This window comes from Daldinia childiae (assembly GCF_008694065.1).
Source record: "Daldinia childiae strain JS-1345 chromosome Unknown Scaffold6, whole genome shotgun sequence".
Classification (NCBI taxonomy): domain Eukaryota; kingdom Fungi; phylum Ascomycota; class Sordariomycetes; order Xylariales; family Hypoxylaceae; genus Daldinia; species Daldinia childiae.
The window spans coordinates 475,412-501,557 of record NW_022984647.1 but is presented as its reverse complement, the minus strand read 5'-3'; the positions used below and the strand labels follow the sequence as shown (position 1 = coordinate 501,557).

At 47.6% G+C, this 26,146-nt stretch overlaps 7 protein-coding genes across 7 annotated transcripts; 5 read left to right on the top strand and 2 right to left on the bottom strand.

Annotated features, from left to right (window-relative positions):
- Positions 1-1,290: 1,290 nt before the first annotated feature.
- GL218_06045 (Beta-mannosidase B) lies at positions 1,291-3,919 on the top strand (the record flags this gene model as incomplete). Its single annotated transcript, XM_033582741.1, has 2 exons — positions 1,291-1,803; positions 1,868-3,919. The coding sequence occupies 2 exons, from the start codon at positions 1,291-1,293 to the stop codon at positions 3,917-3,919; spliced, it is 2,565 nt and encodes an 854-aa protein (XP_033434131.1).
- Positions 3,920-4,661: 742 nt separating this feature from the next.
- GL218_06044 (putative D-xylulose reductase A) lies at positions 4,662-5,817 on the bottom strand (the record flags this gene model as incomplete). The annotated part of the gene is made up of 2 exons (XM_033582740.1): positions 4,662-5,741; positions 5,797-5,817. 2 exons carry the CDS (start codon positions 5,815-5,817, stop codon positions 4,662-4,664), a joined length of 1,101 nt encoding a protein of 366 aa, XP_033434130.1.
- A 1,011-nt stretch (positions 5,818-6,828) lies between these two features.
- Positions 6,829-8,871, top strand: GL218_06043 (ATP-dependent RNA helicase ROK1; the record flags this gene model as incomplete). Its single annotated transcript, XM_033582739.1, has 1 exon — positions 6,829-8,871. The coding sequence occupies one exon, from the start codon at positions 6,829-6,831 to the stop codon at positions 8,869-8,871; it is 2,043 nt and encodes a 680-aa protein (XP_033434133.1).
- A 515-nt stretch (positions 8,872-9,386) lies between these two features.
- On the top strand, positions 9,387-11,398 carry GL218_06042 (D-lactate dehydrogenase [cytochrome], mitochondrial; the record flags this gene model as incomplete). Its single annotated transcript, XM_033582738.1, has 5 exons — positions 9,387-9,651; positions 9,714-10,985; positions 11,034-11,128; positions 11,176-11,256; positions 11,306-11,398. 5 exons carry the CDS (start codon positions 9,387-9,389, stop codon positions 11,396-11,398), a joined length of 1,806 nt encoding a protein of 601 aa, XP_033434132.1.
- Positions 11,399-11,739: 341 nt separating this feature from the next.
- On the bottom strand, positions 11,740-13,186 carry GL218_06041 (putative tyrosinase central domain-containing protein; the record flags this gene model as incomplete). Its single annotated transcript, XM_033582737.1, has 7 exons — positions 11,740-11,895; positions 11,949-12,067; positions 12,116-12,512; positions 12,565-12,660; positions 12,715-12,775; positions 12,832-12,927; positions 12,978-13,186. 7 exons carry the CDS (start codon positions 13,184-13,186, stop codon positions 11,740-11,742), a joined length of 1,134 nt encoding a protein of 377 aa, XP_033434135.1.
- Positions 13,187-16,600: 3,414 nt separating this feature from the next.
- GL218_06040 (ABC transporter CDR4) lies at positions 16,601-21,486 on the top strand (the record flags this gene model as incomplete). The annotated part of the gene is made up of 9 exons (XM_033582736.1): positions 16,601-17,064; positions 17,134-17,668; positions 17,722-18,065; positions 18,124-18,367; positions 18,418-19,013; positions 19,066-19,456; positions 19,510-19,822; positions 19,875-20,976; positions 21,036-21,486. The coding sequence occupies 9 exons, from the start codon at positions 16,601-16,603 to the stop codon at positions 21,484-21,486; spliced, it is 4,440 nt and encodes a 1,479-aa protein (XP_033434134.1).
- A 2,276-nt stretch (positions 21,487-23,762) lies between these two features.
- Positions 23,763-25,911, top strand: GL218_06039 (uncharacterized protein; the record flags this gene model as incomplete). The annotated part of the gene is made up of 2 exons (XM_033582735.1): positions 23,763-24,713; positions 24,766-25,911. The coding sequence occupies 2 exons, from the start codon at positions 23,763-23,765 to the stop codon at positions 25,909-25,911; spliced, it is 2,097 nt and encodes a 698-aa protein (XP_033433867.1).
- Between the last annotated feature and the right edge of the window lie 235 nt (positions 25,912-26,146).

Below are 26,146 nucleotides of genomic sequence, written 5' to 3'. Positions count from 1 at the left end.
CTTTTATGGCGTTGGGAGTGAACGTGCCCTAGGGATAATTCCGAAGACCTGATAGAATAATATGAGATTTCTCTTTGCCCAATGATGCCAATTTATACACAAGGACATATGCATATGAACACTGGACCCGCAATATGTAGCTGTATTGGGGACCGATGCCACGATGCCGAGTGCCGATAAGCGGCGTGGGAGGTGAGACTCCGTCCTTTTCGGCGGAGGGTCTTCCACCCTTGCACTGCGGCGGAACATCCTCCACTAGGTTACCGAGTACTTACGCATATCTATACGTCTTTTTTATTATTAATCATATCGGTCAATAAGATGATGCTAGATTTCAAATACTAATATCAGGGACTAACAATATCCCGGATGTCGGGATTATAAAAATTGTCGAAAGATTGTCCGATAGACGTACCATAACCTATACGTACCGGCCGGGGCTTTCTCCGAAGAGGATCCCGCTCCGCTGCACGAGACTAGCCCAATCGAGTAGCGGAATCGTATGCTCCGCGATATGGAACCATTAGCTTGGAGTCGGCGAGTTCAGAAAGGTGGGGTCCGATGATTGACGTTTCTTACTTGATTTCTTGCATGTGTAAGAATTGATCTTGTCCAACTAAACTTCTACACGATCTCCATTGCAAATCTCCAACGAAAAACGAAGCTGCAATTACGGTACCTCTCCAACTGCAGGTTCCTGCATGTAGTCATGCATATATCCCCGACGGTTAGAGCGGCTAGTGATTGCCGCGGGTGGCCGCTTCTCTTGTATTACCGATAAGAAACGAAACGATATTCTCGTTTAGTATAGCTCCAGTCTCTTCTGTGTCGCATAGCAACTTCTACCCAAGTACCCAAACCAAATTTTTGTAAATATCCCCGGCAAGTAACATCCCGCGTTCTTAGTTACTATCGAACTTGTCTACCTCATACATTATCGTAAATCTTACATTGCAAAAGTCGTTGTAAAGTCAACATCATCGATAGTAGATCGTCTAGTTGCGCTCCAATAAGATACGAGAATCTTGTCAGCTTCACGTCTATCTTTTTTATTAGTTATATCCTGTTTCTAATTGCTTCGTGTCGCTTAAGTCCAAATCTGAGCGATACTATTGCTTGTCTATTTCTATGGAGCATCGTCAGGATTCAGATTCATTGCTAGGCCAAGCCTATTCTAGAATTACCAATTTAAGCAAGGCTCGTCTTGATATAAATATACGCTTATCCTCATCCTCTATCACTTCTTGTGAATCTCCATCTACTCTCCCTTTCAAGCCACAACCCCACGAGATGGCGCCCCGCACTGTGATCCCGATCGACAAGAATTGGGAGTTCAAGCAGGCCGACAAGGAGGATAGCAAATATCTGCCTGTGGGTCAATTCCCTACCAACGTGCACCTCGACCTGCTCGCTCATAAGATTATCCCCGACCCTTATATTGGTAAGAATGAGATTGATGTGCAATGGGTCGGCGAAGCAGTCTGGGTTTACAGGACAAACTTTGCGACTCCTACAATTGGGAGCTCTGCGAAAGCGGTCTTGGCATTTGATGGATTAGATACCTTTGCGACTGTGGTGCTTAACGGGAAGACTATTCTAGAGACAGAGAATATGTTCATACCCGAACGCGTCGACGTCACAGCCGACTTGAAGGAGGACGGCGGGGAGAACGAACTCGTTATCACATTTGATAGCGCATATTTGAGAGGCTGGGAATTGGTCGAGAAATATCCGGATCACAAGTGGGGATGTTGGAACGGTGATAACTCGAGGTTGGCCGTGCGGAAGTCTCAATATCACTGGGTATGTTAAGAGTCGAGCACCAGAGAGAAAATTTGTTGTAATAATGAAAAACTGACCTGTGTAGGGCTGGGATTGGGGTCCGTCATTGTTGACCTGCGGCCCCTGGAGACCGATCAATCTCGAAGTCTATGAGTCGCGTATCACCGATCTTTGGGTCGACATTGACGTTGATAAATCTCTAAAATTTGCCACCATAACTACACATGCTTCTACGGAAGGCAAAGCCTCAGGAGTTTGGTTTGACATCTCATACAACGGTACGCCTATTGTAAGCCAGGCAGTAGCATCTGGTGGAAATGCTACATTTACAATTGACAACCCAAAACTGTGGTATCCGGTACGATATGGTAAGCAACCTCTATATACAGTCACAGCGACCTTAGACGAAGACGGCAAGATCATAGACAGCGTGTCAAAGAAGATCGGCCTACGGAGAGCAGAGCTCGTCCAGAGACCACTTAAGGGAGAGCCTGGTACGTCGTTCTTTTTTGAGGTCAACGGGATTCCCATTTTCTGCGGTGGCAGCGATTGGATTCCTGCCGATAACTTTATCCCGCGGATTAGTAAGGAGAGATACTACGACTGGGTTAAATTGGTAGCGGATGGTAACCAGTTTATGATCCGTGTGTGGGGAGGGGGCATCTACGAAGAACAAGCTTTCTACGACGCCTGTGATGAGCTTGGCATCCTTGTATGGCAAGACTTTATGTTTGGCTGTGGCAACTATCCCGCCTGGCCTGGACTTCTAGACTCGATCAAACGAGAGGCGGAAGAGAATATTAAGCTACTAAGACACCACCCGAGCATTGTAATCTATGCTGGAAACAACGAAGATTACCAGTATGCAGAGAGCGTCAATCTCACATGGGAGCAGGATAACAAAGATGCCAAGAGCTGGTTAAAGACTGATTTTCCTGCACGCTACATTTACGAGAAGATTCTTCCCGATGCGTGCCGGGAATTAACCCCGTCTGTCTACTACCATCCTGGAAGCCCCTGGGGAGGTGTTGATACGCGAGACCCTACCGTGGGCGATATTCACCAATGGAACGTCTGGCATGGCACTCAGGAGAAATATCAGAACTTCGACAAACTAGTTGGGCGTTTCGTATCCGAGTTCGGCATGGAGGCTTTCCCATCGGTGAAGACGATAGATGCTTTTCTCCCTCTTGGCAAAGACGACCCAGATCGGTATCCACAGTCCTCTACGATAGACTTCCATAATAAAGCAGACGGACATGAGCGGCGCATAGCATTGTATCTAGTTGAGAACATGCGGTATGCGCCAGACCCACTCGAGCAATTTGTTTACAGCACACAGTTGATGCAGGCTGAATGCCTGGCGTCGGCATATCGGCTTTGGAAAAGGCAGTGGAAAGGCCCAGGCCGTGAATATTGTTCTGGGGCGCTCGTTTGGCAGATTAATGACTGTTGGCCAGTCACTAGCTGGGCTATCTGCGATTACTACCTGCGCCCCAAGCACGCCTACTTTACCGTCAAGCGTGAGATGGCGCCGTTATCGGTTGGCATGACACGGCGTGAGCACAAATACCCGCGCAATAAATACACGCGCGTAGATATAGAAACGAAAGTACAAATCGAGATATGGGGCAGCAACCTTACCCTCGAGGACCTAACAGTAGATTGCGTGGTAAAGGCCTGGGATGTCGATACCGGGAGGGAAACGTACAGTGAGACAGTCAACAAGGAGCCTCTCGTCCTCCCCAAGAACCAATCTACCGAGATCGTGGCCTTCGATGTACCGGAGACAAAGAAAGACGAGGGTATTGATGCTTCGCGAACCGTTGTGGCCGCGTACTTGGTAAGCCGTGATGGCGGCGCTCAACTTGCGCGTTACGTCAACTGGCCAGAGCCCCTAAAATATTTGCATCTTGCCAAACCGACACAGCTACGTGCGGAACTAAGTGACGACCTCACCACCGTTAATGTTTCAGCCGAGGTCCCTGTTAAAGGCGTCGCGGTCGAGAGCGAGGACGATGATGTCAAGTTTGAGGATAACCTTGTCGATATCGTTCCTGGAGAGGTGGTGAGTATTAAGGTGCGCGGTGCGAAGGAGACTACTACGATTACCACTAGGTATTTAGGCATGATCTAGATATAAATCTAGTTACTCGATAGGCAGATATATAGGCTAGGATGAAGACGTCAATTGGATACGTTCGCCACTCTCAGTGAATCTGGTTGCTGAATTGCTACCTGCGTGAACTACATTATTGTATGGTGTCTCCTATACACCCTTTCTTCATACTAGCTCCCTTAACGATAACTTCATTCATTTTCCTAGTATTTTCCTAGAGCTAGCTTTCTTACTCTTTCATTGTATATCTACAACAAGGGCCCTGGTCAGAATACCACTTTCACCACGGATTCGTCACATGCTATGAGATTTGTATCCGAATTTAGAAGCCATTGTAACTACCTACCCGGCTAAGTGTCCGATCCTATCGGATTCGCCCCGTATCCCGTTGACGTCGTATCGGGGAGTGCAACATGGAGGATCCCGGGGGCAGATATGCTGCTAGGGGGCTTATATTTGGAGACTAATTCCCACTTAAAGGAGACAGGAATTGGTTTTGGCTTTAGGATATATAATAAGTACATCCCGTACTGTTTATAGCATGGCCAAGATGGGCATGAATAACAAGAAACACTAGAGCAGGATAGGTGGACTTGTGGCAGACATGTATGAACTATTACTCTTGTAATTTCACAGCATACGAATATTAAAGTCACACTGACACTCGCATGTAGTAACAACCCGTGCGTCACAGCCGGCAATAGCCGTCCCTTTTGTCATCAGCGTATACCTATATCATTAAGATACTTCCAAATAGGTTCTAAGCCTTAGCAGTAACAGCAGCGGTGCCCTTCTCGTTCGGGCCCGCGATCAGAATTTTAATGACTTCACCCTGCTTGACCTTCTTGAACGCGTCCTCGGCCTCTTTGAACGCAACAACGGCGCTGACGAGCCTCTTGACATCGACCTTGCCACCGGCGACGAGCTCGACGGCGAGCTTGTAGTCGCCGCTTCCATAGCGGAAGCTGCCCTTGGCAGTGACCTCCTTGATACACATGGCCATGATGGGGAATGTGATGTCTGACTTGCCCATGCCGCCCTGAACATATGTGCCACCCGTACGCACCGCGTGCAAACTCGTCTGGATACTGGGTTCCGCGCCACTTGCGTCGATCACCACGTCCGCACCATCGGGAAGATCTGCCTCCTTCCGGATATTGGCTGCGTTTTGCTCAGCAGATACACGTTGGCTAATATACGTGTGCGTCGAGCAGAAAGACTTGGCGAAGGCGAGCTTTGACTCTACAATATCGACGGAGACTACCTTAGACGCTCCAAAGGCACGGGCTACTGCTGCACAGAGAAGACCAACGGGACCAGCTCCCATAACGATGACTGATTGTCCTGGGGTTACGACTGCTTGTCGGACGATGTGAACAGCTACGGCGAGGGGCTCGATTAAAGCGCCTTCTTGTAGGGAGACGTTATCGGGTAGCTTGTAGCAGAAGTCGGCAGGGGCAACCCAGAAGCCCGTCAGCGTGCCGTCGTAGGGAGGCGTCGCGGCGAAACGCATCTCAGGGCAAAGATTGTATTTGCCACTCAGGCAAGGTTGGCATCGTCGGCAGGGGTAGCCGGGTTCTAGAGCAATTCGATCACCAACCTTTAATGTTTTCACCTCGGGACCGACTTGGATGACGGTACCGGACGACTCGTGGCCCAAAACCATGGGATCCTTAACAACGAAGTGGCCGATAGCACCGTGCTCCCAGTAGTGAACATCTGAGCCGCAAATCCCGGTATAGTTCACTGCGACGAGGACATCGTGGGGTGTTTGGAGGGAAGGGACAGGCTTGTCTGAAAATTGGACATCGTGGGGTTTATTGAGAATGAAGGAAAGGTTCTAAGGTTATTGTTAGAGGACTATCTAATGATGGTTAAGGGGATATGGTACCTACGCTCGCTGATTTAGGGTCCATTTTATCTAGTTGGGGAATATGAGGAACGTTAAGAAAGGGTATCAAATAGATAAATAGTAGAGATATAAGTATTTGACTTCAAAATACAAAATAAGACTATCGTGACTTTTGACAATGGAAATAGGGAGGATGAGATATAAAGTCAACACTCAACACTTGAGAATGAAAGAAAAAAAAAATCACTCGCCTCCTTTGCTCCCCCCGTACTCGGAGAGCTAAGCTCTGCTAAGGCAAGACAATCTCGTGAGAGCTACAGCATACACGATAGCGCGGGGCAAGGGTTGGAATATTGGTATCTCATAGGATCTCATAGAACATAGAATGTCGTAATGGCACCTGCAACCCGCCCACCAGGTCGAGGCGTAGTGGGGGGATCATCCCCGGTCAACCCCCGGTCCATGGTTCTATGATGGAGCTTTGACATTTGAAGTTGCTAATGCTTACAAGCTTCTTCCCCTCGGGCTAGAATCACGTTGTGTTTATCCAACGATTTACCCGGGCCAATCAGCTAAGAAGCGATATCTGCGCTAGATCATTCATGTCGTAAAAGACCTGGGGTTGCAGTTCGCTTATACTAGCCGGGGTGTGCCGCAGAGCGGGAAGCAGGGAGATCCTAAAGTCATGAAGTATGGTAGCGACAGGAGCCGATCGAAGGATAATAAATTAATTATCTCTTCGGCATATGATTTATCACTGGAGTTATTATTGGTACTGGAAATGAAGTCAAGTCTTCAAGTTGTCCATCACCAAACATGATGTCAAAAAATGATGATTTATGGAGAAAAGTTGCCGTTTGGTAATTTTTTGGACGAGACATGATAAAGTGATTGGTTAATTGATAAGATAGTTTGCGGGGCAGTGGAGCGCGGGGTGGAATATTAAGCACCGAGTTTTTTTTGTCCGGCAGAAACTCACCGCTATTAAATTTCTCTACACCGCCCCAACCCTACGGAATAATTTATTCAACAATTCTCACTTCGGTAAGTGGACTAAGAGTAGTCGTCGCAAACGATGGATATTCTGAAGATTTTGTCCCGAGGGACAAAGAGGTCTGCCGCTCAACAAGCTATTCAAAAACCTATCGCAAAACCTTCAAATCCCCAGCTCTACAATGATCCTACTCGAGGTATCAAGCGCAAAAGGAACGAGGTTACCTCGACGCTAGAAGCCGACGGTGATCTGGATGAGATAAACTTTTTTGCGCCTCGAATGGCTAAAAAGCCAAGTCCCGAACCCGAGATTCGGGAAATAGCTAAAGAAAACGCGCCAATGCCAGTACTTGATGAGGAAGAAGTCCGACAAGTTCTTAGGTCGCATCGTTTAAAGTTTACTCTACTTTCCTCCCACGAAGAAAAAAAGAAAAAGGTGAAGAAGTCCAAAAAGAAGGAAGAAGCAAAGCCAAAAGCGAAAGATGTCAAGAAGCAACTTTTCCCGCAGCCATTGACCTCGTTTTCCGAACTACGTTCTGTATACAATATCTCGACTAGACTAGGGGAGAATCTCGCAAAGCAAGGGTATCGGATACCAACTGAAGTACAATTGGGCAGCCTACCCCTTTTATTACAACCAGATAGGGCGATACTGACGTCTACTGCCGAAGAATTAAACTTCAACACTGACAATGGCATTGATTTCTTGGCAGTCGCGCCAACCGGCAGCGGCAAGACGCTCGCGTTCTTGATCCCAGCCATCAACAGCATCTTACGCAGGAGAGCTGGTGATACAGCGCATAAAGAGCATGTGTTAGAAGTGGTGGTGGTTGCGCCTACGCGAGAGCTTGCTCACCAAATTGTTAACGAAGGTAGAAAACTGGCGCAGGGCACAGGGGTCAAGATCGTGGGGATGAAAAAGGGCATACAAATACCCGCAGAAGGCCAGGTAGATGCTGATGATGGGGATACCTCTGGAAGTGAGGATGAGGCCGGTAGTGCTGATGATGATTCGGAAGGCGAACAGAAAAAGATGACAACAACTAAAACGGATATACTAGTCACAACGCCAATGCTTTTACGGAACTATCTAAAATCGAGGACGTTGCCGACGGTCAAATTATTGATCCTAGACGAGGCAGATGTTCTTCTTGACCCCCTTTTCCGCGAGCAGACTCTTGGGATCTGGTCTGCTTGTACTAATGAATCATTGCGACTAACATGCTGGTCTGCGACTATGGGTTCCAGCATTGAAGGTCTCGTCTTAGAGCAATTGAAGTCCCGGGAATCTTCTTCCATCCCTCTAGTCCGTCTTGTAATTGGACTAAAAGACACCGCAGTCCCAAGCATAAACCACAAACTCATCTATACCGCTACTGAGCAGGGCAAATTGTTTGCGCTCCGTCAACTTTTACACCCTAAATCTTCGGACGATTCGATGCCGCAAATGCGACTCCCTTTTCTAGTATTCGCACAGACAATCGAGCGTGCTACAGCTCTGCATGATGAATTAAAGTTCGATATACCTCCGGAAGCCGGCGGCTCGTCTCGTATCGCAGCTCTCCATTCATCTCTGTCAGACTCGGCCCGTTCGAGCATTGTCGCTCGGTTCCGTGCAGGTGAAATCTGGGTCCTAATCACAACCGATCTACTCATGCGAGGCATCGACTTCCGTGGAGTCAACGGCGTGATTAATTACGACGTCCCAACGTCCGCAGCAGCCTACGTCCACCGTGTAGGCCGAACCGGACGAGCGGGTCACGAAGGCGGTATGGCTGTAACATTTTACACTACTGAGGATGTCACGTACCTTAAAAGCATTGCAAACGTCATCTCTCTGAGCGAGAAACAAGCTGGGAAGAGTAGCCAGGATAGCATTCCTAAATGGCTAATAGATTCACTGCCGAAGGTTGGCAAAGAAGAAAAGAAGAAGCTGAAACAACGGGGTGTGGAGTCTCGACGAGGCACCAAGGCTGCTAAGATAACGACGCAGAGCGCGTGGGAGAGGCGAAAGGAGTATAATAAACGCGGAGCAATTGCAGGAAGTAAGAAGAGGAAGACTCAGGAGACAATTAGTGATACCCAGGGGCAAGACGACAGCGAATGGGCCGGAATAGGGGATTGAGCGTGTCCCTAATTTGTATATAGGGGTTATATTAAGCCTAGTTGATATCATATAACTCTTGAAAGCTGTATTTACTCATTACCTATATTTATTCATTATGGTTTAACTTCTTGACAAACATATTTATAAAATGCTTATCTCTATATATTTTACCGATTTAATAGGGTTTGTTAATTATCTATTCAATTTCCTTACTTATTTCCGTAATATTCGATCAATTATTGGTCAATTAGCCTTCACGTCATCTAGTTGTTGAATGGCGAAGAGTCGGAATTAGAGAGCACCGTGGGGCTCCGATACCGAACTCCACTTCTTACAGGCGATAACGGCTATCTCAGGTTCAATCTTTACCCTCGGGAAGCTCTTCCGGAATGCTGATTCCCCTCCCAAATCCTTCCTAATTTCTAAAATACGAATTGGAAGTGACTACAGATCTAGAGTTCTTCTTCGAAGTTCTACAATATAATAAGATGATATAGCAATCGGTCTAGGTCCAAGACATAACTCAATTCAACATGTCGCGACTCGCATGTCGATCGACCCACGCCGGGCTTCAATACGCCGGGGTACCCAGACCCGTCCGGACGGCTTCACCATGCGTCGCATACCTACAGAGTACGCGATCATATGCCACAGAGAAGAAAGATCAGGGTTCTAGTTTCCAGGGTCAGATGCTTGAGAGTATAAGCTCACGAATCGCGCGCGAGAAGGCAGAGAGAGAAAAGTTTGCGAGACAGAGACAGGAATCAGCGGGAACGAGGCGCTGGGCTACGACGTTCGGTAAGAATGCCTCAAGTTCATATAACTGTAAATTATAAATCTAACAATTTTTTAATTATTAGTCGTTCTCGGTGCCGCTGCTGGCTCCTACTTCCTAGGCACAAAAGCTCCCCGAGATGTTGACCCTACCTCGACTCTTCCTCTAGCTCTTACTCGTGATCCGAAATACAAAAACGACAAGGCGAATCTCGAAGCCGCCTGGGCTGACTTTGCTAGCATCGTCGGGAAGGAGAATGTCAGCACAGTGGAGTCTGATCTTGAAACTCACGCGAACTCGGATTGGTCGAGCTACCGCAGCAAGAAGTCGGAGAAGTCGTTCATGATAGTCTACCCGAATTCAACAGAGGAAGTTAGTCAGATTATGAAGATCTGCCACTCTCGGCGGATACCAGTTGTCGGCTACAGTGGAGGTACCAGCTTAGAAGGTCACTTCACACCAACGAGAGGGGGTATCTGCGTAGATTTCCAGAGGATGAACAAGATCATTGCGCTACATAAAGAGGATCTAGATGTCGTTGTGCAACCGGCTGTCGGCTGGGAGATACTCAACGAGGAAATCGGCAAGGAAAACTTGTTCTTCCCTCCCGACCCAGGCCCAGGTGCCCAGATTGGAGGTATGATTGGTACTGGATGTAGCGGCACGAATTCGTATCGGTATGGCACCATGAGGGAATGGGTTCTCTCGCTTACCGTCGTGCTCGCGGACGGTACAGTAATCAAGACTCGCCAACGGCCTAGGAAGAGTTCTGCAGGCTACGATTTGACGAAGCTCTTTATCGGCAGCGAAGGCACTTTAGGTCTTGTCACTGAGGCGACTCTCAAGCTTACCACGAAACCCGCTAGCACGAGTGTGGCGGTTTGCGGTTTCGGTACGATTCGGCAGGCTGCTGACTGTGTCGCGAAAGTAGTCGGTCAAGGTGTCCCGGTTGCTGCCGTCGAAATTCTCGACGAAGAACAGATGAAATGCATCAACGAAGCTGGTATGACGTCGAAACAGTGGAAGGAAGTCCCTACACTATTTTTTAAGTTCTCCGGAACCGAGCGTGGCGTCAAAGAGCAGATCCAAATTGTCCAGGAGATGGCTAAGTTAACAGGTAGCAAGAGCTTCGAGTTTGCCCGCTCCGAGGTCGAAAAAGCCGAGCTGTGGAGCGCACGGAAGGAGGCGTTGTGGAGCACCATGTCCGTCGCCAAGCCCGGCGAGAAGGTGTGGACCGGAGACGTAGCTGTTCCTATGAGCCGATTACCTCTCCTCATCGAAGAGACTAAGGACGATATGAAGAAGAGCGGCATGTACGGCACTATTGTCGGACACGTTGGCGATGGAAACTTTCACAGTAAGCGACCGGATATACAGCAGTTTAATTTTTCTAACAAAGCACCAGTTATTCTACTTTCAAATGACGAGCAGAGACATGCTGCCGAGGAGTTAGTGCACCGTATGGTGAAAAGAGCCGTCGAATTAGAAGGAACAGTGACAGTAAGTCTACCTAGGTAGCATCCTAATATCAGATCTAACAAATATAGGGTGAACACGGAGTTGGTCTAGTCAAGAGAGATTATCTACCGCACGAACTAGGCGAGAGCACAGTCGACACGATGAGAAAGGTGAGTACATAAGCGTCCTTCAGCTCGTAAAATACTAACTACTCTATAGATCAAGCAAGCGCTTGACCCTCTTAGTCTGCTAAATGCTGACAAGGTTATCCGGGTACAGAGACCGAAGCCCGGTGAGATTGCCGAATGGTGATGCTACTATATAACTAGCATTTTTATAAGTGACATCGTTACCCCATATATACATCCTATCTATATCCCGGCGTATTGCCTAAAAATACCAACTTTGTAACTTCACGTGTACTTATTCATTTTTATACCTCATTCACTGGCGATACTGTGCGAGTGCGAATATGTAGGAAGCGATTATGTCTTCGGATTTTAATAGCGTTGCACTTTCTCGCTCTATTAAATTCGATATGATGAGGCACCTACTCCATGCGTGTTGCCCCGGGGCTCAATCACAGCTTTGTACCACCGCTACCCCTTAACGCCAATCCCCATGTCGGAATCTTACTCCGAGATACGGCTTAATCACTCATACACGAAGCAGAAAGGCGAAGCCCCTACGGTGTCGAGCAGTTCGCCGTACTTGAAAGATCCGCCAACCGGGCTGATGTCAAGCACGTCGTCTAGCGTTCCGTTGCGACTCTCCGGCATGTTCATCATAGTGATAGTTCCAGCCATGGTCTACACATGTCTTGGTTAGCAGCTGAAGTCAAAATACTTAGTGGCTGTCTCACCTGTCGGTTCTCCCAATCGAGGTTCTGCCAGATGAAGTACATGCGGTCGATCTGCCCGTGGTGCTGATAGAAGCCAGGCTCTAAGGGCGAGAAGTAGAAGTCCCCGCCCGGGTCACCAGCTAGATACATATTAGCTAAGTCTGCGTACTCTAAAGCTCAAGACTTACCGATGGCGAAGTGACCACCACCGTGAACGGCGAATCCCCACTTGCGAGCCTCGGGCCAGCGGAAATCACCCTGTAGGTTGGCCTGGAACAGGGCGATGTCGGGGCTTTCGAGAATCGTCTCGGTGGTGTTTTGGAGGGAAGCCCACTGGGCACAGATCTGGGTGTTTAGATCTCGCTTCAGACACCGCGGATTATATGCCAGCGGGTCTTTGGCAGTGTTAGGACCGAAGTTGACCGTGTAGTTAACAAACGGCCCATTGGTCACGCAACCGCCGCCCGAACCGCCCGGGAAGAAACCCGGGTTGGTCGTATTGATCTTAGCCCCGTTCGATCCCAAAGACGTCTCGGAGCCGTCAAAGAGTGGCGATTTTTCAACGCTGCCGGCGTCGAGGCCCCACTGTAACCAGAGTTAGATCCGCTATACGAAGCTTGGCCGGAATATAACTGACCTCCCAGTACGGGAATGCACCGGTGTAGCCGCACATGGTCCTTAGTTTCTCCTCGAAAGTCCAGACGTAAAGTCTATGAAAGAGAAGGAAGTATGCCTACGCACACTGTTAGAATACTGCGGAGAAGATACGCCGGTATAGTTGACTTACCGAGTTGTGGACGTACGGCGTCATCTTATAGTGAAGTACTCCAAAGCTATCAAACATCGACCTAATCAAATGGTTAGGACCCAGCGCCTCCAAGTTCACCTCGAATTTAGAACTTGCTTTGGACCAGTCACGTTCTCGTACACCTTTGGTAGTTCCATCAGGCACTCTACGGCCTTAACATATGCCTTTCGTTCTTCTCCCGGGATATTTCTCCTATCCGTAGGTTAGACCTGCGTAGCAAAATCGGGAACAATCCTACATACCATTCTTTGCGTCTCCTAACATTCTCCTTCGTACATGTTGACGAACTGCCTTCGAGCCGAGCTAGAGCATTTTCCATGGCTGTTTGGCCTAGCTGCTGTAAAGCTTTTCCCGAATTGATATCGTCTTGAGGAAAGTCAACGCCGACAGCGAGCCCCTGAAGGGACGCGCCCGCGAGAGCGAACGGCAATAACTTCTTGAGGAACCCCATTGCAACAGTCGCAATAGTTACTATTCCTTAGTTCTCTTCTCTGAGGATGACAAGAAATACGCCCCCCTATATCCTTCATCCTCACCAACCCGGAGGAGCACAATATTCTATACCCCTATACGCCAAGACCCGCCAGGCTGCGAGTATGGCAGAATGGCAAAATGTGGGGAACCCCTGTCCGCATGGAAGCGACTCAGAGGCTGCCAACCAAGGGGGTGGGCACGAGAAAGTAAGGTTAAAAACGTTACCTAAGAGCGCAATATACCACGAGGCAATTTTTTTCAGTCTTCGCTGTTGCGCATATTAGATTCGGAAGCACTCCATTGGCCACGGGGCGCCGATCATCACCTTAGCGATGGGAAAGGGTAGTCGACAAAGTGCCGGACGCACAGCTAGACGGCTACCCAAAAGGAGGTGTGCAGAGGGCTAAATAGGGTGGCAGAATACCGCTCCCCATTGGCTCCCGACACCCCTTGCCGAGTCGCTTGATTGAGCGGTCACTTGATTTCTGCCGGCGAGCGTAATTGCGATGACAAAAATAATAAGTAATGACCCTTTCTGTGCGAGGCCTCGCGAATTATCTCTCACCTCTGGAATCCCAAAGGGGACTCGACGCAGAGACACGGGCCGGGGCGGCATAGCGTGGCACGGCAACCATGAAGTGTCTTCACTGCCATCCGCAACATTTATCCACCATGTTGGAACCGGGGTACGGGTTGTATACTTGGTATGTTGTGTTGTATATCCGCGCAGAGGGAGCCAACTTGGCACGACGCGTGTATCCGCCTTTGCATAGATGCGTGCTCCGGGTCTATATAATTAGGACATGGCTTCGCCCACGGCACTTGCGCCCTACGCGATGATAGCGAGTGATGGATATGCCGGTTACCCGATCTAGTGAGGAATAAGTAAGGACGGTTTCGGCCTGGTTAGATATCCCTGCTTTGCGTGCTCAAGACGATGCTCCGGAAATGTAGATTGTATACAAGCTTTGCTTGGCGGATAAGGGGCGTAATTTGGCAGTGGTCAGTGGGCAAGGGGTGGTTGAGCTGCCGTGGCTGAATATGGATTATGAGTGAAATTGTTAGAATTAACTATAGTTCTATTGGTGAGAATGGTTCATAGGGGGCAACGTAGTATGAATGTCGGATCATCATCATATCCGATATCCCAGAATTCCATTGTCTTACTGCCATTAGACACGCTATCATACATATGCCGTGTTCTTAACTCGGTCCTTAGGACCAGGGGGTATTAATGAAGATAGACGAGGGAGTATAAATCTGAGATGACGTGGTCAGCCAAGTTTTCAAACCTTCTCACTGTCTTTTCTTCATTTCTGGTTCGTGTTACGTCCCCGGTTATTATAGTATATGTCACGCTCAAAGGTACCGCAACACAACGGCTTTCGACGTAGTCTAATATTGAAGCATTTCGCTCAATTAGGATAAATATAGCAGGTACGGCGATGCGTTATTATTATGAAAGTCTAGCAGTCCTGAGTTTGAAATACAACCAATAGGTTCATGTTGATGAAGGGCTTATGAATTCTTGGATATGATTAATAGATTTCAAATGCCCTTCACAAATAATAGTTCTTTTTAGAATAATCTAGTTTCAGTCAACTAGGTTCGCTCACTAGCATACCAAGGCCTGGTCATACAATATTTCTTGTCTAATCTTTCGACCTTAAAGAGCGAGACTATTATCAAGTTTATTCAGGGGTCATTTATGCGTATATGTAAGGAGATTACTTATACGTGAATCAAATACCGGGAGTTTTAACCTGGATACTCGGGTAGCTATACAGTTTCTTACGTAGTAGAAATATCATTTTACCATCATATCCATGTAGCCTTAAACTTAGGAGAGTTACGTGATTCTGCTTTTATAAGCTTGGCCGTGAAATACCAGGTTTTATACGGGTCTGCCTATGACGGCGGAGAGAAGGAACATATTTACTCCTGTAAATCTTGTCATGATTGAAGTAAGGCAAAAGCATAGGTAATTCTGTTTTAGATATGTTGCAGAAGTAGAAGCTAATTTGGTTGACGGAAACATAGCGACCTTCTTTATACCTTAGGTTAAGTAACTACCTAAGATACTTAACTTATTACAATTATTGATCCAGATATAACTTTAGTCTTATCAGGTTCTATTCTTATGAATCCTTTACCATGTGATTCCCTACGGAAATTGATTCCGTGTTGCTCATAGTTTTGGGGATGTTGGGGCAACCGAAGGTTGCTGGGATTGACTAGGCTATGAGTGTGCCTCTCTCGCCTAATACGAGGTGACCATTGAACAGATGTAGAGTATCTAGGCCTCATACAGGGAAATGTATTACATGGGAGGCATATGACCGCACGGAGCCTATAAAGGTCCTATAGTACGGGACTTTCTCCTGGTTAGGAACCCAGACATCGTCTTATCGTCATTACAAGCCCTCTTTTCTTATTCTTCCTACAGATCGTATATTTTGCTTATTATATTAACATGACACGTATCTAGTTGATCATCTAGTTGATCAGGTCCTATTTAATTTTATTCAGAGTATAACGTGTTTATCAGCCGTCCAGAGCCGTATACCAGTTAGGTAGTGAATATATAATTGAAGTGAAAATCAGCTATATTGTACGGGAGGCCTCGGCTTCTGGTATTAAAATACTCCTAACTAAATTTCTCGAAAAAGTTATGGTCATAACGGCGCACTATTTAGACTTAACTTGTGCAATATTCCGACATGAAGTATACGGCCGTTCCATGATAACCTATTGCCTAATACCTAATACCATCATTGAAATAGGAGATATATGTATCTAGAAGCTTGATTAGCATACACCCAGGCAAGGAGAATACCACATCAGCAAAGCATCGGGAGATTAGCGCCGATATCTGAATGAAAACAAGAAAAGGGAGAAAAAGGAAGCGAATTATTGAAGAGAGATGTCATTTTCGTTGAGCCCCGAACGGGACTAATAGTATCGAGAAGTTCGGCTCCGAATGCCAAGACTTATCTCGGGCATCAGCTTATGGTGTTTGCCGAAGTCTTTAATCTGTACGACTCAAAACACGGCAAGATGTCAGCTCGGAAATTGTCTATGAACCACTTGATCGGTATTTTCATATGAAATCTTAATTCGTCCATACATATGGCGTAGGGCATGCAGATAGTTAACGCAGCCACATAGTAATTAGGGTCCTGATTATTTCGTCATAGTCCGAGATGTTTACCGAAGTGATCGAGCTATCTCTACGCTCGGCATGTGGGTGGGTTTCCTGAAGTTTCTAGGGGTGAGGCTCTGGCGGTGATTTTTTAGCTACATTTATATTTAAATATAGGTCTTAGCCATTCGTGTGTCTATATGTTTCTGTTTGTGAGATTCAGCCCAATATTGATACGGATAGTTCACTATGGCCATGTTAGACCCAGGCCAAGCTTCCTTCTCATCTGATACTTCCTCGGAAGAGGACCACTCGATACGCGTGGCTACACTGGCAAGACGCCTCACTCGACAGAGTACTCAGTCTTATGCTTTTCAAGGAGTGAATCCGTTCCTAAAGCCTTCCCCGGAGCTTGACCCGAATTCTCCCTATTTCAATGCAAGAGAGTGGGCTAAGACTCTTCTGCATGCCTTCGCCCAGGAACCAGAAAAATATCCTCGACCACCCGTTGGTGTTTCCTGGCGCGACCTAGGAGTGTATGGCTTCGGCAAAGATACCGACTACCAGAAAGACTTTCTTAACGTTCTCTGGCGAGCACCTCTGATTGCTCGGGAATGGATTTCACATAGGCAGCATAAAATTCAGATTCTGGATGATTTTGATGGAATAGTGAAGAGTGGCGAGATGCTCTTGGTCTTGGGGCGTCCTGGCAGGTAAGCAATTTGGTTCTATTTTGTCTTTGCGGTATTGGAAGCGGTTAAGCTGATGATCTCGATCACAAGTGGCGTATCGACTTTGCTGAAAACTATCGCCGGTCATGTACATGGTTTATACCTTGACGAACAGTCCCATATCAACTATCAAGGCATACCGTGGGATCTCATGCACAGTCGTTTTCGTGGAGAAGTAATCTACCAAGCCGAGACCGATATCCATTTCCCTCAGATGACCGTTGGCCAGACGCTTCAGTTTGCTGCGTTGGCTCGCACGCCTAAGAACCGGCTTCCAGGTGTCAGTCGCGAGGTATATGCCCAACATTTAAGGGATGTGGTTATGGCTATTTTTGGTATATCACACACCGTGAACACAAGGGTCGGCGATGATTTCATTCGAGGTGTTAGCGGTGGCGAGAGAAAACGAGTTAGCATTGCCGAAGTCACCCTGAATCAGAGTGCCATCCAGTGCTGGGACAATAGCACTAGGGGGTTGGATTCTGCGACCGCGCTTGAATTTGCCAAGACCCTCCGACTCTCCACGGAGCTGGGAGAGACCGCAGCCATCGTTGCTATGTACCAAGCTTCACAGTCAGCCTACGATGTAAGCTCTCAATACTGCTATATATTCATAGTACCTTTCTCATAAAAATCTAGGTTTTCGACAAAGTCGCTGTATTATACGAAGGAAGGCAGATTTACTTCGGCCCCAAGGATGAAGCCAAAACCTATTTCACCAACATGGGATACCACTGTCCTGATCGTCAAACCACGGCCGACTTCCTTACATCTCTTACGAATCCATCCGAACGTGTAACTCAACCAGGTTTCGAAGATAGGGTCCCACGTACCCCGGAAGAGTTTGCGCAGGTTTGGAAGCAAAGTGAGGCGAGAACACAGCTCAGAAGGCACATCGAGGCCTTCGAGCAAGAATATCCGACAAAAGGCCAGCATTTTAAAATGTTGAAAGAGTCCCGAAAGGCTCAGCAAGCCTCATTCACGTAAGTGTTTTGGACCATAGACCCTTTGGAAGAATCACACTGTAACAAAGGTTTTCAGGCGAAACCAAAGTCCATATACCATTTCCACCCCGATGCAAATTCACCTCTGTATGACTCGAGGCTTCCAGCGTATTGCGGGAGATAAGACGTTTGTCGTCGTTACCATCCTAGCCAATCTTATTATATCTTTGGTTCTCGGGAGTATTTATTATAAACTCCCCCCTGTTGCCGAGAGCATGAATAGCAGATGTGTCCTTCTCTATTTCTCAATTGTCTTCAGTGCCTTGAGCAGTGCCTTAGAGGTAGTACCACTTAAATCTGGATATTAAATTCGACCTACTGACTGTCTCAGATATTCTCTTTATATGTTCAGCGGCCGATCGTAGAAAAGCAATCCCGTTATGCGTTGTATCATCCCTTTGCAGAGGCAGTGGCTTCCATAATCTGCGATCTCCCAACCAAAGTCCTATCCGCCGCGTGCTTTAATATACCCCTGTACTTTATGGCCCAGTTGAGGCGGGAGGCCGGTTCGTTCTTCATATTTCTCCTATTCGGATTCACGTGTACGTTCACAATGTCGATGATTCTCAGGACTATCGCACAAACATCTCGCACCATACAGCAAGCCGTGACACCAGCTGCTATCTTCATCCTAGGTCTGGTTATATATACCGGGTTTATTCTCCCCACAAGGAGCATGCAGGGTTGGCTTCGTTGGATTAATTATCTAGATCCAATCGCATATGCTTACGAAAGCCTCGTCGCGAACGAGTTTTCAAACCGGCAGTTTCCTTGCGCCCAATTTGTGCCAATGGGTCCGTCCTACGCGAACGTTACTCCCTTAGAGAGGACGTGCTCTGTCGCAGGTGCCTTACCCGGTCAGGACTTTGTCAGCGGCGACATGTTTATCAACGGAAATTTCGGGTTCTATCAATCTCACGTCTGGCGGTACGTTTAGTAGAAATATATATGCGACTCTCATTACTGACTTAATCGGTAGAAACTTTGGCATCCTCGTTGGCTACATTGTGTTCTTCGGAATCGTATACATGCTTGCGGCAGAGTATCTTTCACTTGACCAATCTAAGGGCGAAGTCCTGGTCTTCCGTCGCAACCATGCTGCTGTGGATGTTAAGAGTTCGCAAGATGAAGAATCTGGAACTGTAGGTATCCTGTCATCCAAGAGGTCGGATCCTCTGCCAAAAAACGCAAAGGAGCAGGAAGGCAAAGATCCTGCCGATGCTCCCACCGAACAGACTTTAGCCACTCACAGCCAGAAAATTTTTCACTGGGCCGATGTATGCTACGATATTTCAATCAAAGGTCAATCTAGACGGATTCTGGATCATGTTGACGGATGGATTAAGCCCGGGACCTTAACAGCTCTTATGGTATGATGCACCTTGTAGCGTCTGGAGCTGGAATAGTGGCTGACAGCCAATAGGGCGCGACTGGAGCAGGAAAGACCACTCTTCTCGACGTATTAGCCGACCGTGTAACAATAGGTATAGTCAACGGCGATATTCTAGTCAACGGAATTCCTCGCGGAAACGCTTTTCAAAGACAGACAGGCTACGTCCAACAACAGGACATACACCTTGAAACTGCGACTATTAGAGAAGCCTTACGATTTAGCGCGGCCCTTCAACAACCATTCAGTGTCTCAACAGAAGAGAAGTATGCTTATGTGGAGGACGTCATTAAACTCTTGGATATGGAAGCATACGCCGATGCAATAATCGGCGTGCCTGGAGAAGGTAAATTTAGAGACACAGTCCAAGAGGTCGAGTCTGCTAATCAGGTGCGTAGGTTTGAATGTCGAGCAGCGCAAGCGTCTGACTATAGGAGTTGAGCTTGCTGCGAAGCCAGATCTACTCATTTTCTTCGATGAGCCAACGTCTGGACTGGACAGTCAAACAGCGTGGTCAATCACAAGTCTCCTAAGAAAATTGTCTGATAATGGCCAGGCAATCCTGTGTACCATTCATCAACCCTCTGCCATGTTATTCCAGCAGTTCGATCGGCTATTGCTGTTGAGCTTCGGAGGGAAGACAGTATATTTTGGTGACATCGGCCAAAACTCAATGACCCTCACTCAATACTTCGAACGCCATGGGGCCACTCCTTGCGGCGTTAACGAAAACCCTGCGGAATGGATGCTGCGGGTTATTGGGGCTGCCCCCGGAGCCCACGCCGAACAAAATTGGCACGAAGTCTGGCGTAGTAGTAAGGAGTATGAAGCCATACGAAAAGAGCTTAGAGCCATGGAATTGGGACCACCAGGGACCGAGAATGTTCGCATAGGAGAAGACAACGATAAGATGTCCACGGCGTTCTACGCGACCCCCTTTCATTACCAATTCTTGTTGTGTGCCAAGAGAGTGTTTGAACAATACTGGCGCACCCCTTCGTATATATACGCTAAGTTGATACTCTGCGGCGGCACATCTCTCTTCATCGGATTGTCCTTCTTTAGCTCCGAGCTGACATTGTCTGGACTTCAAAACCAGATGTTCGCAATATTTATGCTCCTAGTCATCTTCGCGTTCCTCGTTTACCAGACCATGCCTCAGTTTATCCTCCAGCGACAGCAATATGAAGCACGGGAACGATCATCCCGAGCATACTCGTGGTATACTTTTTTTCTCGCCAATATGGTCGTCGAGTTGCCTTGGAACACGCTGGCATCACTCCTGATTTTTGTTCCGTTCTACTACCTCGTTGGGATGAACAAAAACGCCATTCCGACAGATTCTGTTACCGAGCGCGGTGGGCTTATGTTTTTTCTCCTCTGGACGGTCTTAGTCTTCGAGTCCACATTCGCAGACATGGTCATTGCTGGCGTAGAAACAGCCGAGGTTGGGGCCGTCATCGGTCTCCTTTTGTTCGCTATGTCTTTGATATTCTCGGGGTAAGTGTATTCTGCAATGTTAAAAATGTTAAATATTCTACTGCTAACTCCATCAACAGTGTAATGGTCCCTCGAAGCTCTCTACCTGGATTCTGGATCTTCATGTACCGGGTCTCACCATTTACATATATTATCAGTGCTATGCTCGCCGTTGGCGTTGCAAATCACGAAGTCCGCTGCAGTACTCTTGAACTCTTGCACTTTCAACCTCCCACGGGGGAGACTTGTGGCCAGTACATTGACCCGTACAACCAGGTAGCTTTCGGCGCTATATACAACCCAGAAGCTACCTCGAACTGTAATTTCTGCTCTCTGGCAAATACCAATACTTTTCTTGCATCCGTCGACTCGTTCTACGTCGATAGGTGGCGCAATCTTGGCCTGATCTGGGTTTACATCGTTTTCAACGTTGCGACTGCTTTGCTCCTCTACTGGCTTGCCCGAGTCCCTAAGAAAATAGATTGGAAACTTCTTCAGGAACTTAAGCACCATATTATGCCAAAGCGTTGATTTCGCGCGGACCCTTCACCATTCATGAGACCACCGGCACGTTTTAGCGCTGGTTCCTATTACCTGAAACTAACGTTGTCGCATTTCTTTTCTCCGTATTTGGTCCCTTTTGGTCCCTTTTTCATATATATTTCCTATCGTCAGATTGGAGTTTTGTGAAGTGCGTATAGAATTCTAGGTGTTGGGATAATCACTACCCGGATAATACCTTCCTTTTCTATATAGAAGACTTGGTAGGGGTGAAAGACGGATAAGAAAACTATGGGGTTACCACAGGAAACGCGGCATGAAGCCAAGCTTAAAGCAGTAAGGAGGGATCTCCAGGTACATGGCACGAGCCAAGGGAACTAGCCGCTTTGCGTGGAGATCCGAACGCCATGATCTCGGCTCGGCTGGTGTACTGGTTCGAGCTCGAAATTTGTCCGAATTACCTACTCGTATTGAAAATAAAGAAGCGAGCAAAGACGTGGAGGACTCCGATAATGCTTAGAGTTGATATTCGTCCGTTAATAATTTCGATTCATTTGACTTCCCTAGCCGGATATCAACAAAGCCGGTAGACATGTGAGGGATTATATCCAATGACCGGGTTCGAAGAGAGGCTGTAATAAATAAGACAACCAAATATAGCCGTAGGTTAATAAGGGGCTCTCTAGAATGCGGTCGTTACTCGGTTCTTTCGGCCAGGCACCTCTGATAATATTGTTCGCAAAGGTTTTCCATGCTACCCTACTTTAGATCTTATTCGCGTTTGATATTATGAGTTCAATATATTCGGGTATGCCGTGACGCATGGAGGGCTGCAATGCTGCTGGCCGGCTATTTTGTACTGCGTAAGGATTCGAAAAACTTCATACACTTACTACGTTGCTGATTAAATCCCCCTGAGATACGTAGGTAGGTAGTACGTTAATAACTTAATAAGGTACCTGACTTATTTAGCTCAATCTGCGATGCGAGGATCGATTGCGATTTCAGCAAGACTTTTTTTTTTTCTTTTTTCTTTTTGTTTGTCTATGAGCCGTTCTAGGCGGCTAAGACGCGGTTAAGACGGTTAAGACCCTCTAAAGGAGAGTTTTATGACCTGATACGGGAATTTGGAAGGTAGGCGCGTTATGGAAAAGTTAGAAAGTTAGAGCTCGCTTCTACCCCTAACCTAGTAGGTCTAGCTCTAGAGCACCTGTTCGCAGTTCTAGCGGCAAAACTAGGGCTTGGTAGCCATTTGTAGCTAGGCTGACCCCACTTAGAATGTCCTGGATCCCTAGACCGCCCGCTTCAATTAGCTTTTTTGAATTGTGAATTGGAGCGAATTCCACTGAATGGCGATTGGCAATAGGCATGCAAGCATGTCACTTAGTGCCTACCCGCAAGTACCCTCCTCGCACTAGCCTAGGCTGGTTACAACCTACAACACCGACCTCACTACCTCTTTGGCGCTTGGGCTTGAGTTACTTACTATGTAGGTAGGTAGGTACCTAGGAGGTATGTAAGACCTTTTTTGGTTACTCTCAAGTGGATATCTTTCTCGACGAACTTCCTCTTCCTCAGCTCGTTTTTTCTCTTTAGCAGGTTCTCCCCTACTACTTGGGTTAATAAGATGCTTCATTTCACAGCCCTTCTTCTCCCTTAGCGACGACATCTCTTATGATATTTATCCATTAATCTCTTTCCTTTTGTGCACCCCGAGAAATTTATTTTTTTCTTCAATCGTTACTCGGCCTCTATCTCTACCTCGGTTTCTCACCTCAGACCTCTCTCGCACTCTTCTTTTTCAATCGTTAACCTGGTACACTAATTAACTAGTATATCTCTATCGCTCTCTGCGGTGTAAGGAATTGTAGTGATAATTCTTAATTCGCCGAACCTCTTTGTTTCGTCTAGATATCCAACAATGCCAAGTCCTCGTAATCCCCTTTGACTCGGCTCGAACACTCCTTGATACCCCGCGGCGTAACCTCTCGCTGACAACTAATTCACATTCTCGACACATCTAATCGCCACGAATTCTCCGAGTCGTAACTATTCCAATTAATCTTTCGGATCCCTGCAGTACTATTGTCTTATCTTCTGTCGTCCATTGGTATCCTTCTCGGTCGTACCGACTTTCTGTAGGCGATATTTAGTTGCACAAGACCTGTCAAGTGTTGGGGTCGAATCTTTAGGGTCTAATATATTTTCTAGCCCTTTGCCCCAAGAGTTGATCAACTAGTCGTGCTACTGGACAGCCTGACCAATATTCGTGGAGAGGGGAGGGGGCATGGTTCTTGATCTACAAAATGGCCCTTCCTTTGTCTCTTCACCATGATGAAGATCGTTCCGTTCTTCTATCCGACTCCGAGGACGACGACCTTCTCCCTGCACCTCGTAAAGTACGCGAGCCGGCGAGATCCGTGTCTAGGGATAGCGAGGAGGCCATGCGCCAGAAGACCAACGATGCGGCTGCCAACATCCCAATCCATCCAATACCCGCCATGCAGCCAGCCTTCTCCGAGTCCCTAATCGAGGCTACCAATAGCCCTGCTCTATCGAAACCGAAGCTTAGATTTGCCACAGCGAGAGAACGTAGAAACTACTTGCTAGATGGGGCAAAGGGGGAGGGGTTACATAGCGAGCTATGGCGATACCGACCAGGCCAAAAATACCACGAGCTCTGGAAGCTCATGGCTCAAATATCATTCGGCGTACACTTACTGCTCAATGGAATCGCGAATAGTAACGAGCAGGTGGTTAATATCCTTCAAGGTCATATCGACGAGGTGGACGAGTTTCTGGAGACAATATTGGAAGATGTCGAACTCGCGATATATGATATTCGAGATCGTATCGACCATCTAAAGTTACCGATGCAGAACATCGAGACTTTTGAGCAAATGCTGGAGGATCGCAATTTTCGGTTGCAGATAGTAACTGGGAACGAAAAGATCGAGCATATAATCTCTCGGACCACAACATCCCTCGAAGTGGTAGTGGCGGATATTGGCGAGGGACTGGGTGCCACGAAAGAGTTTGCAGCATATCTCAGCAACCAGCAGGATGGAGTATGGCAACAGCAACACTCAGAGGTTGGAGATATTTTCGACGCCATGAGAGGGAACGCCCAAGGCTGGTACAAAGCCTTTCTCGAATTGCAGCGTACAACGTCGAATTTGCGCACCCTGCTCAACAAGCTCGATCGGATAGTATCAGAAATGAACTATCGCGCTGGCGAAGTAAGCCGGAGAACAAGAGTAAGAGATTATGTGACTAGGTGGTATACAAAACATGCTGACTTGTTAGCAGGCAAGTGTTATTCCCTTCTCTAGTCCGACAGACCAACCTTTGCCGAAGAGTAACTCGCGAAATTCGTCGATGCGATCGTCTGATAGATGGCCACCGAAATTCGAGCTTTCCAAGAGCACGTCTCAAAGATCCGTAGCAGGTTCAACCGGAACCAGGGAGACGCTCATGGTAGTCCAGTACAATGCCCCGATAGAACCAATGTCTCCAGTGGAGTTGGAGGCGGACATGGTTCCAAGAATGGCTATAACCATCGAAGAGGATGTTGAACCTGCTGAGGAAGAAAATGAGGAAAAGAAGGACGAGCCACCGGCGGATGAAGGCCTCTACATTCTGCAGCCCCGGACGTATACTCCACAACCGCCTGCACCGATACCTTCACCAAAAGTTCAAGATTCGCCATTCGAAGACCTTCCACTCCCAATAGAGGACCTTGAAATTGAAGACCTTGAAATCCAAGGTCCTTTAATAGAAGATCCTCCAATTCAAGACCCCCCGATCGCGGTGCCGGAGGAACAACCGAAGAGAACATCTTTGCGGCAGAGGCTGTCTCTTAAAGGAAGCAACCTGCCCGAAGCCATCCAGGTTCCTTCTCGTAATGCACCTGAGCTCCAAAGGCCCACGTACCTAGACGCACAGTACCAATCTCCCGGATACCTACCCTCGCGCACCTACCAAGGCCCAGATTCTGCCTATGGCTCCGATAACGAGGCACGGCAACCAGTCCGTTCGATGACGGAATTCGGGGATATGATGCCACCGCCAGGTGTTCCGGCCACGGCGTTACCTTCTCCGCGTTCAGAGAGACAGCACTACTTCCCGGTGCGAGCAAGTCCTCACTCGCCTCTGCAGCAGAGACCGTGGACGGCTGGCACGCACGTTCATGCAGGCCATCTGCGAAATCAGCCTTCGGCGATGGGGATGAGCATGCTAAGTAACGTGACAACACTCAACCCAGAAAATCAAAAAACGGTAAAGAAGAAGCGTAGTGCGTTCGGGTGGTTAAAGAAGGCATTCTCACTCGATGACGAAGAGCGTGCAGAATTCGAGGCGAGGAGAGCACAGCAAGCTCCTAACCCATACTACGAAAGCCGAAGCCCTCAGTATTTAGACGGCAAGCGTGTACCGGACCATAGGCGTCGTCAATAACCCAATCCGGGGGGAACGTAACGGCGTTGCAGGAACCTTAAACTATTATTGTCCGACTCGGAGATCGTCGGCGTGGAGATTTTTTCGATGGGGCTTTAGAGGCTAATAAGTGGTCATCGATTGATCTGCGATCTGATCGGCAGACATGGCTTAAAACAAGGAATGTCGCATTTTGTGTAGAACGACAAATGCAACAAACATTCTACCGGACCGCTCACCCATCGTCGACAGATCG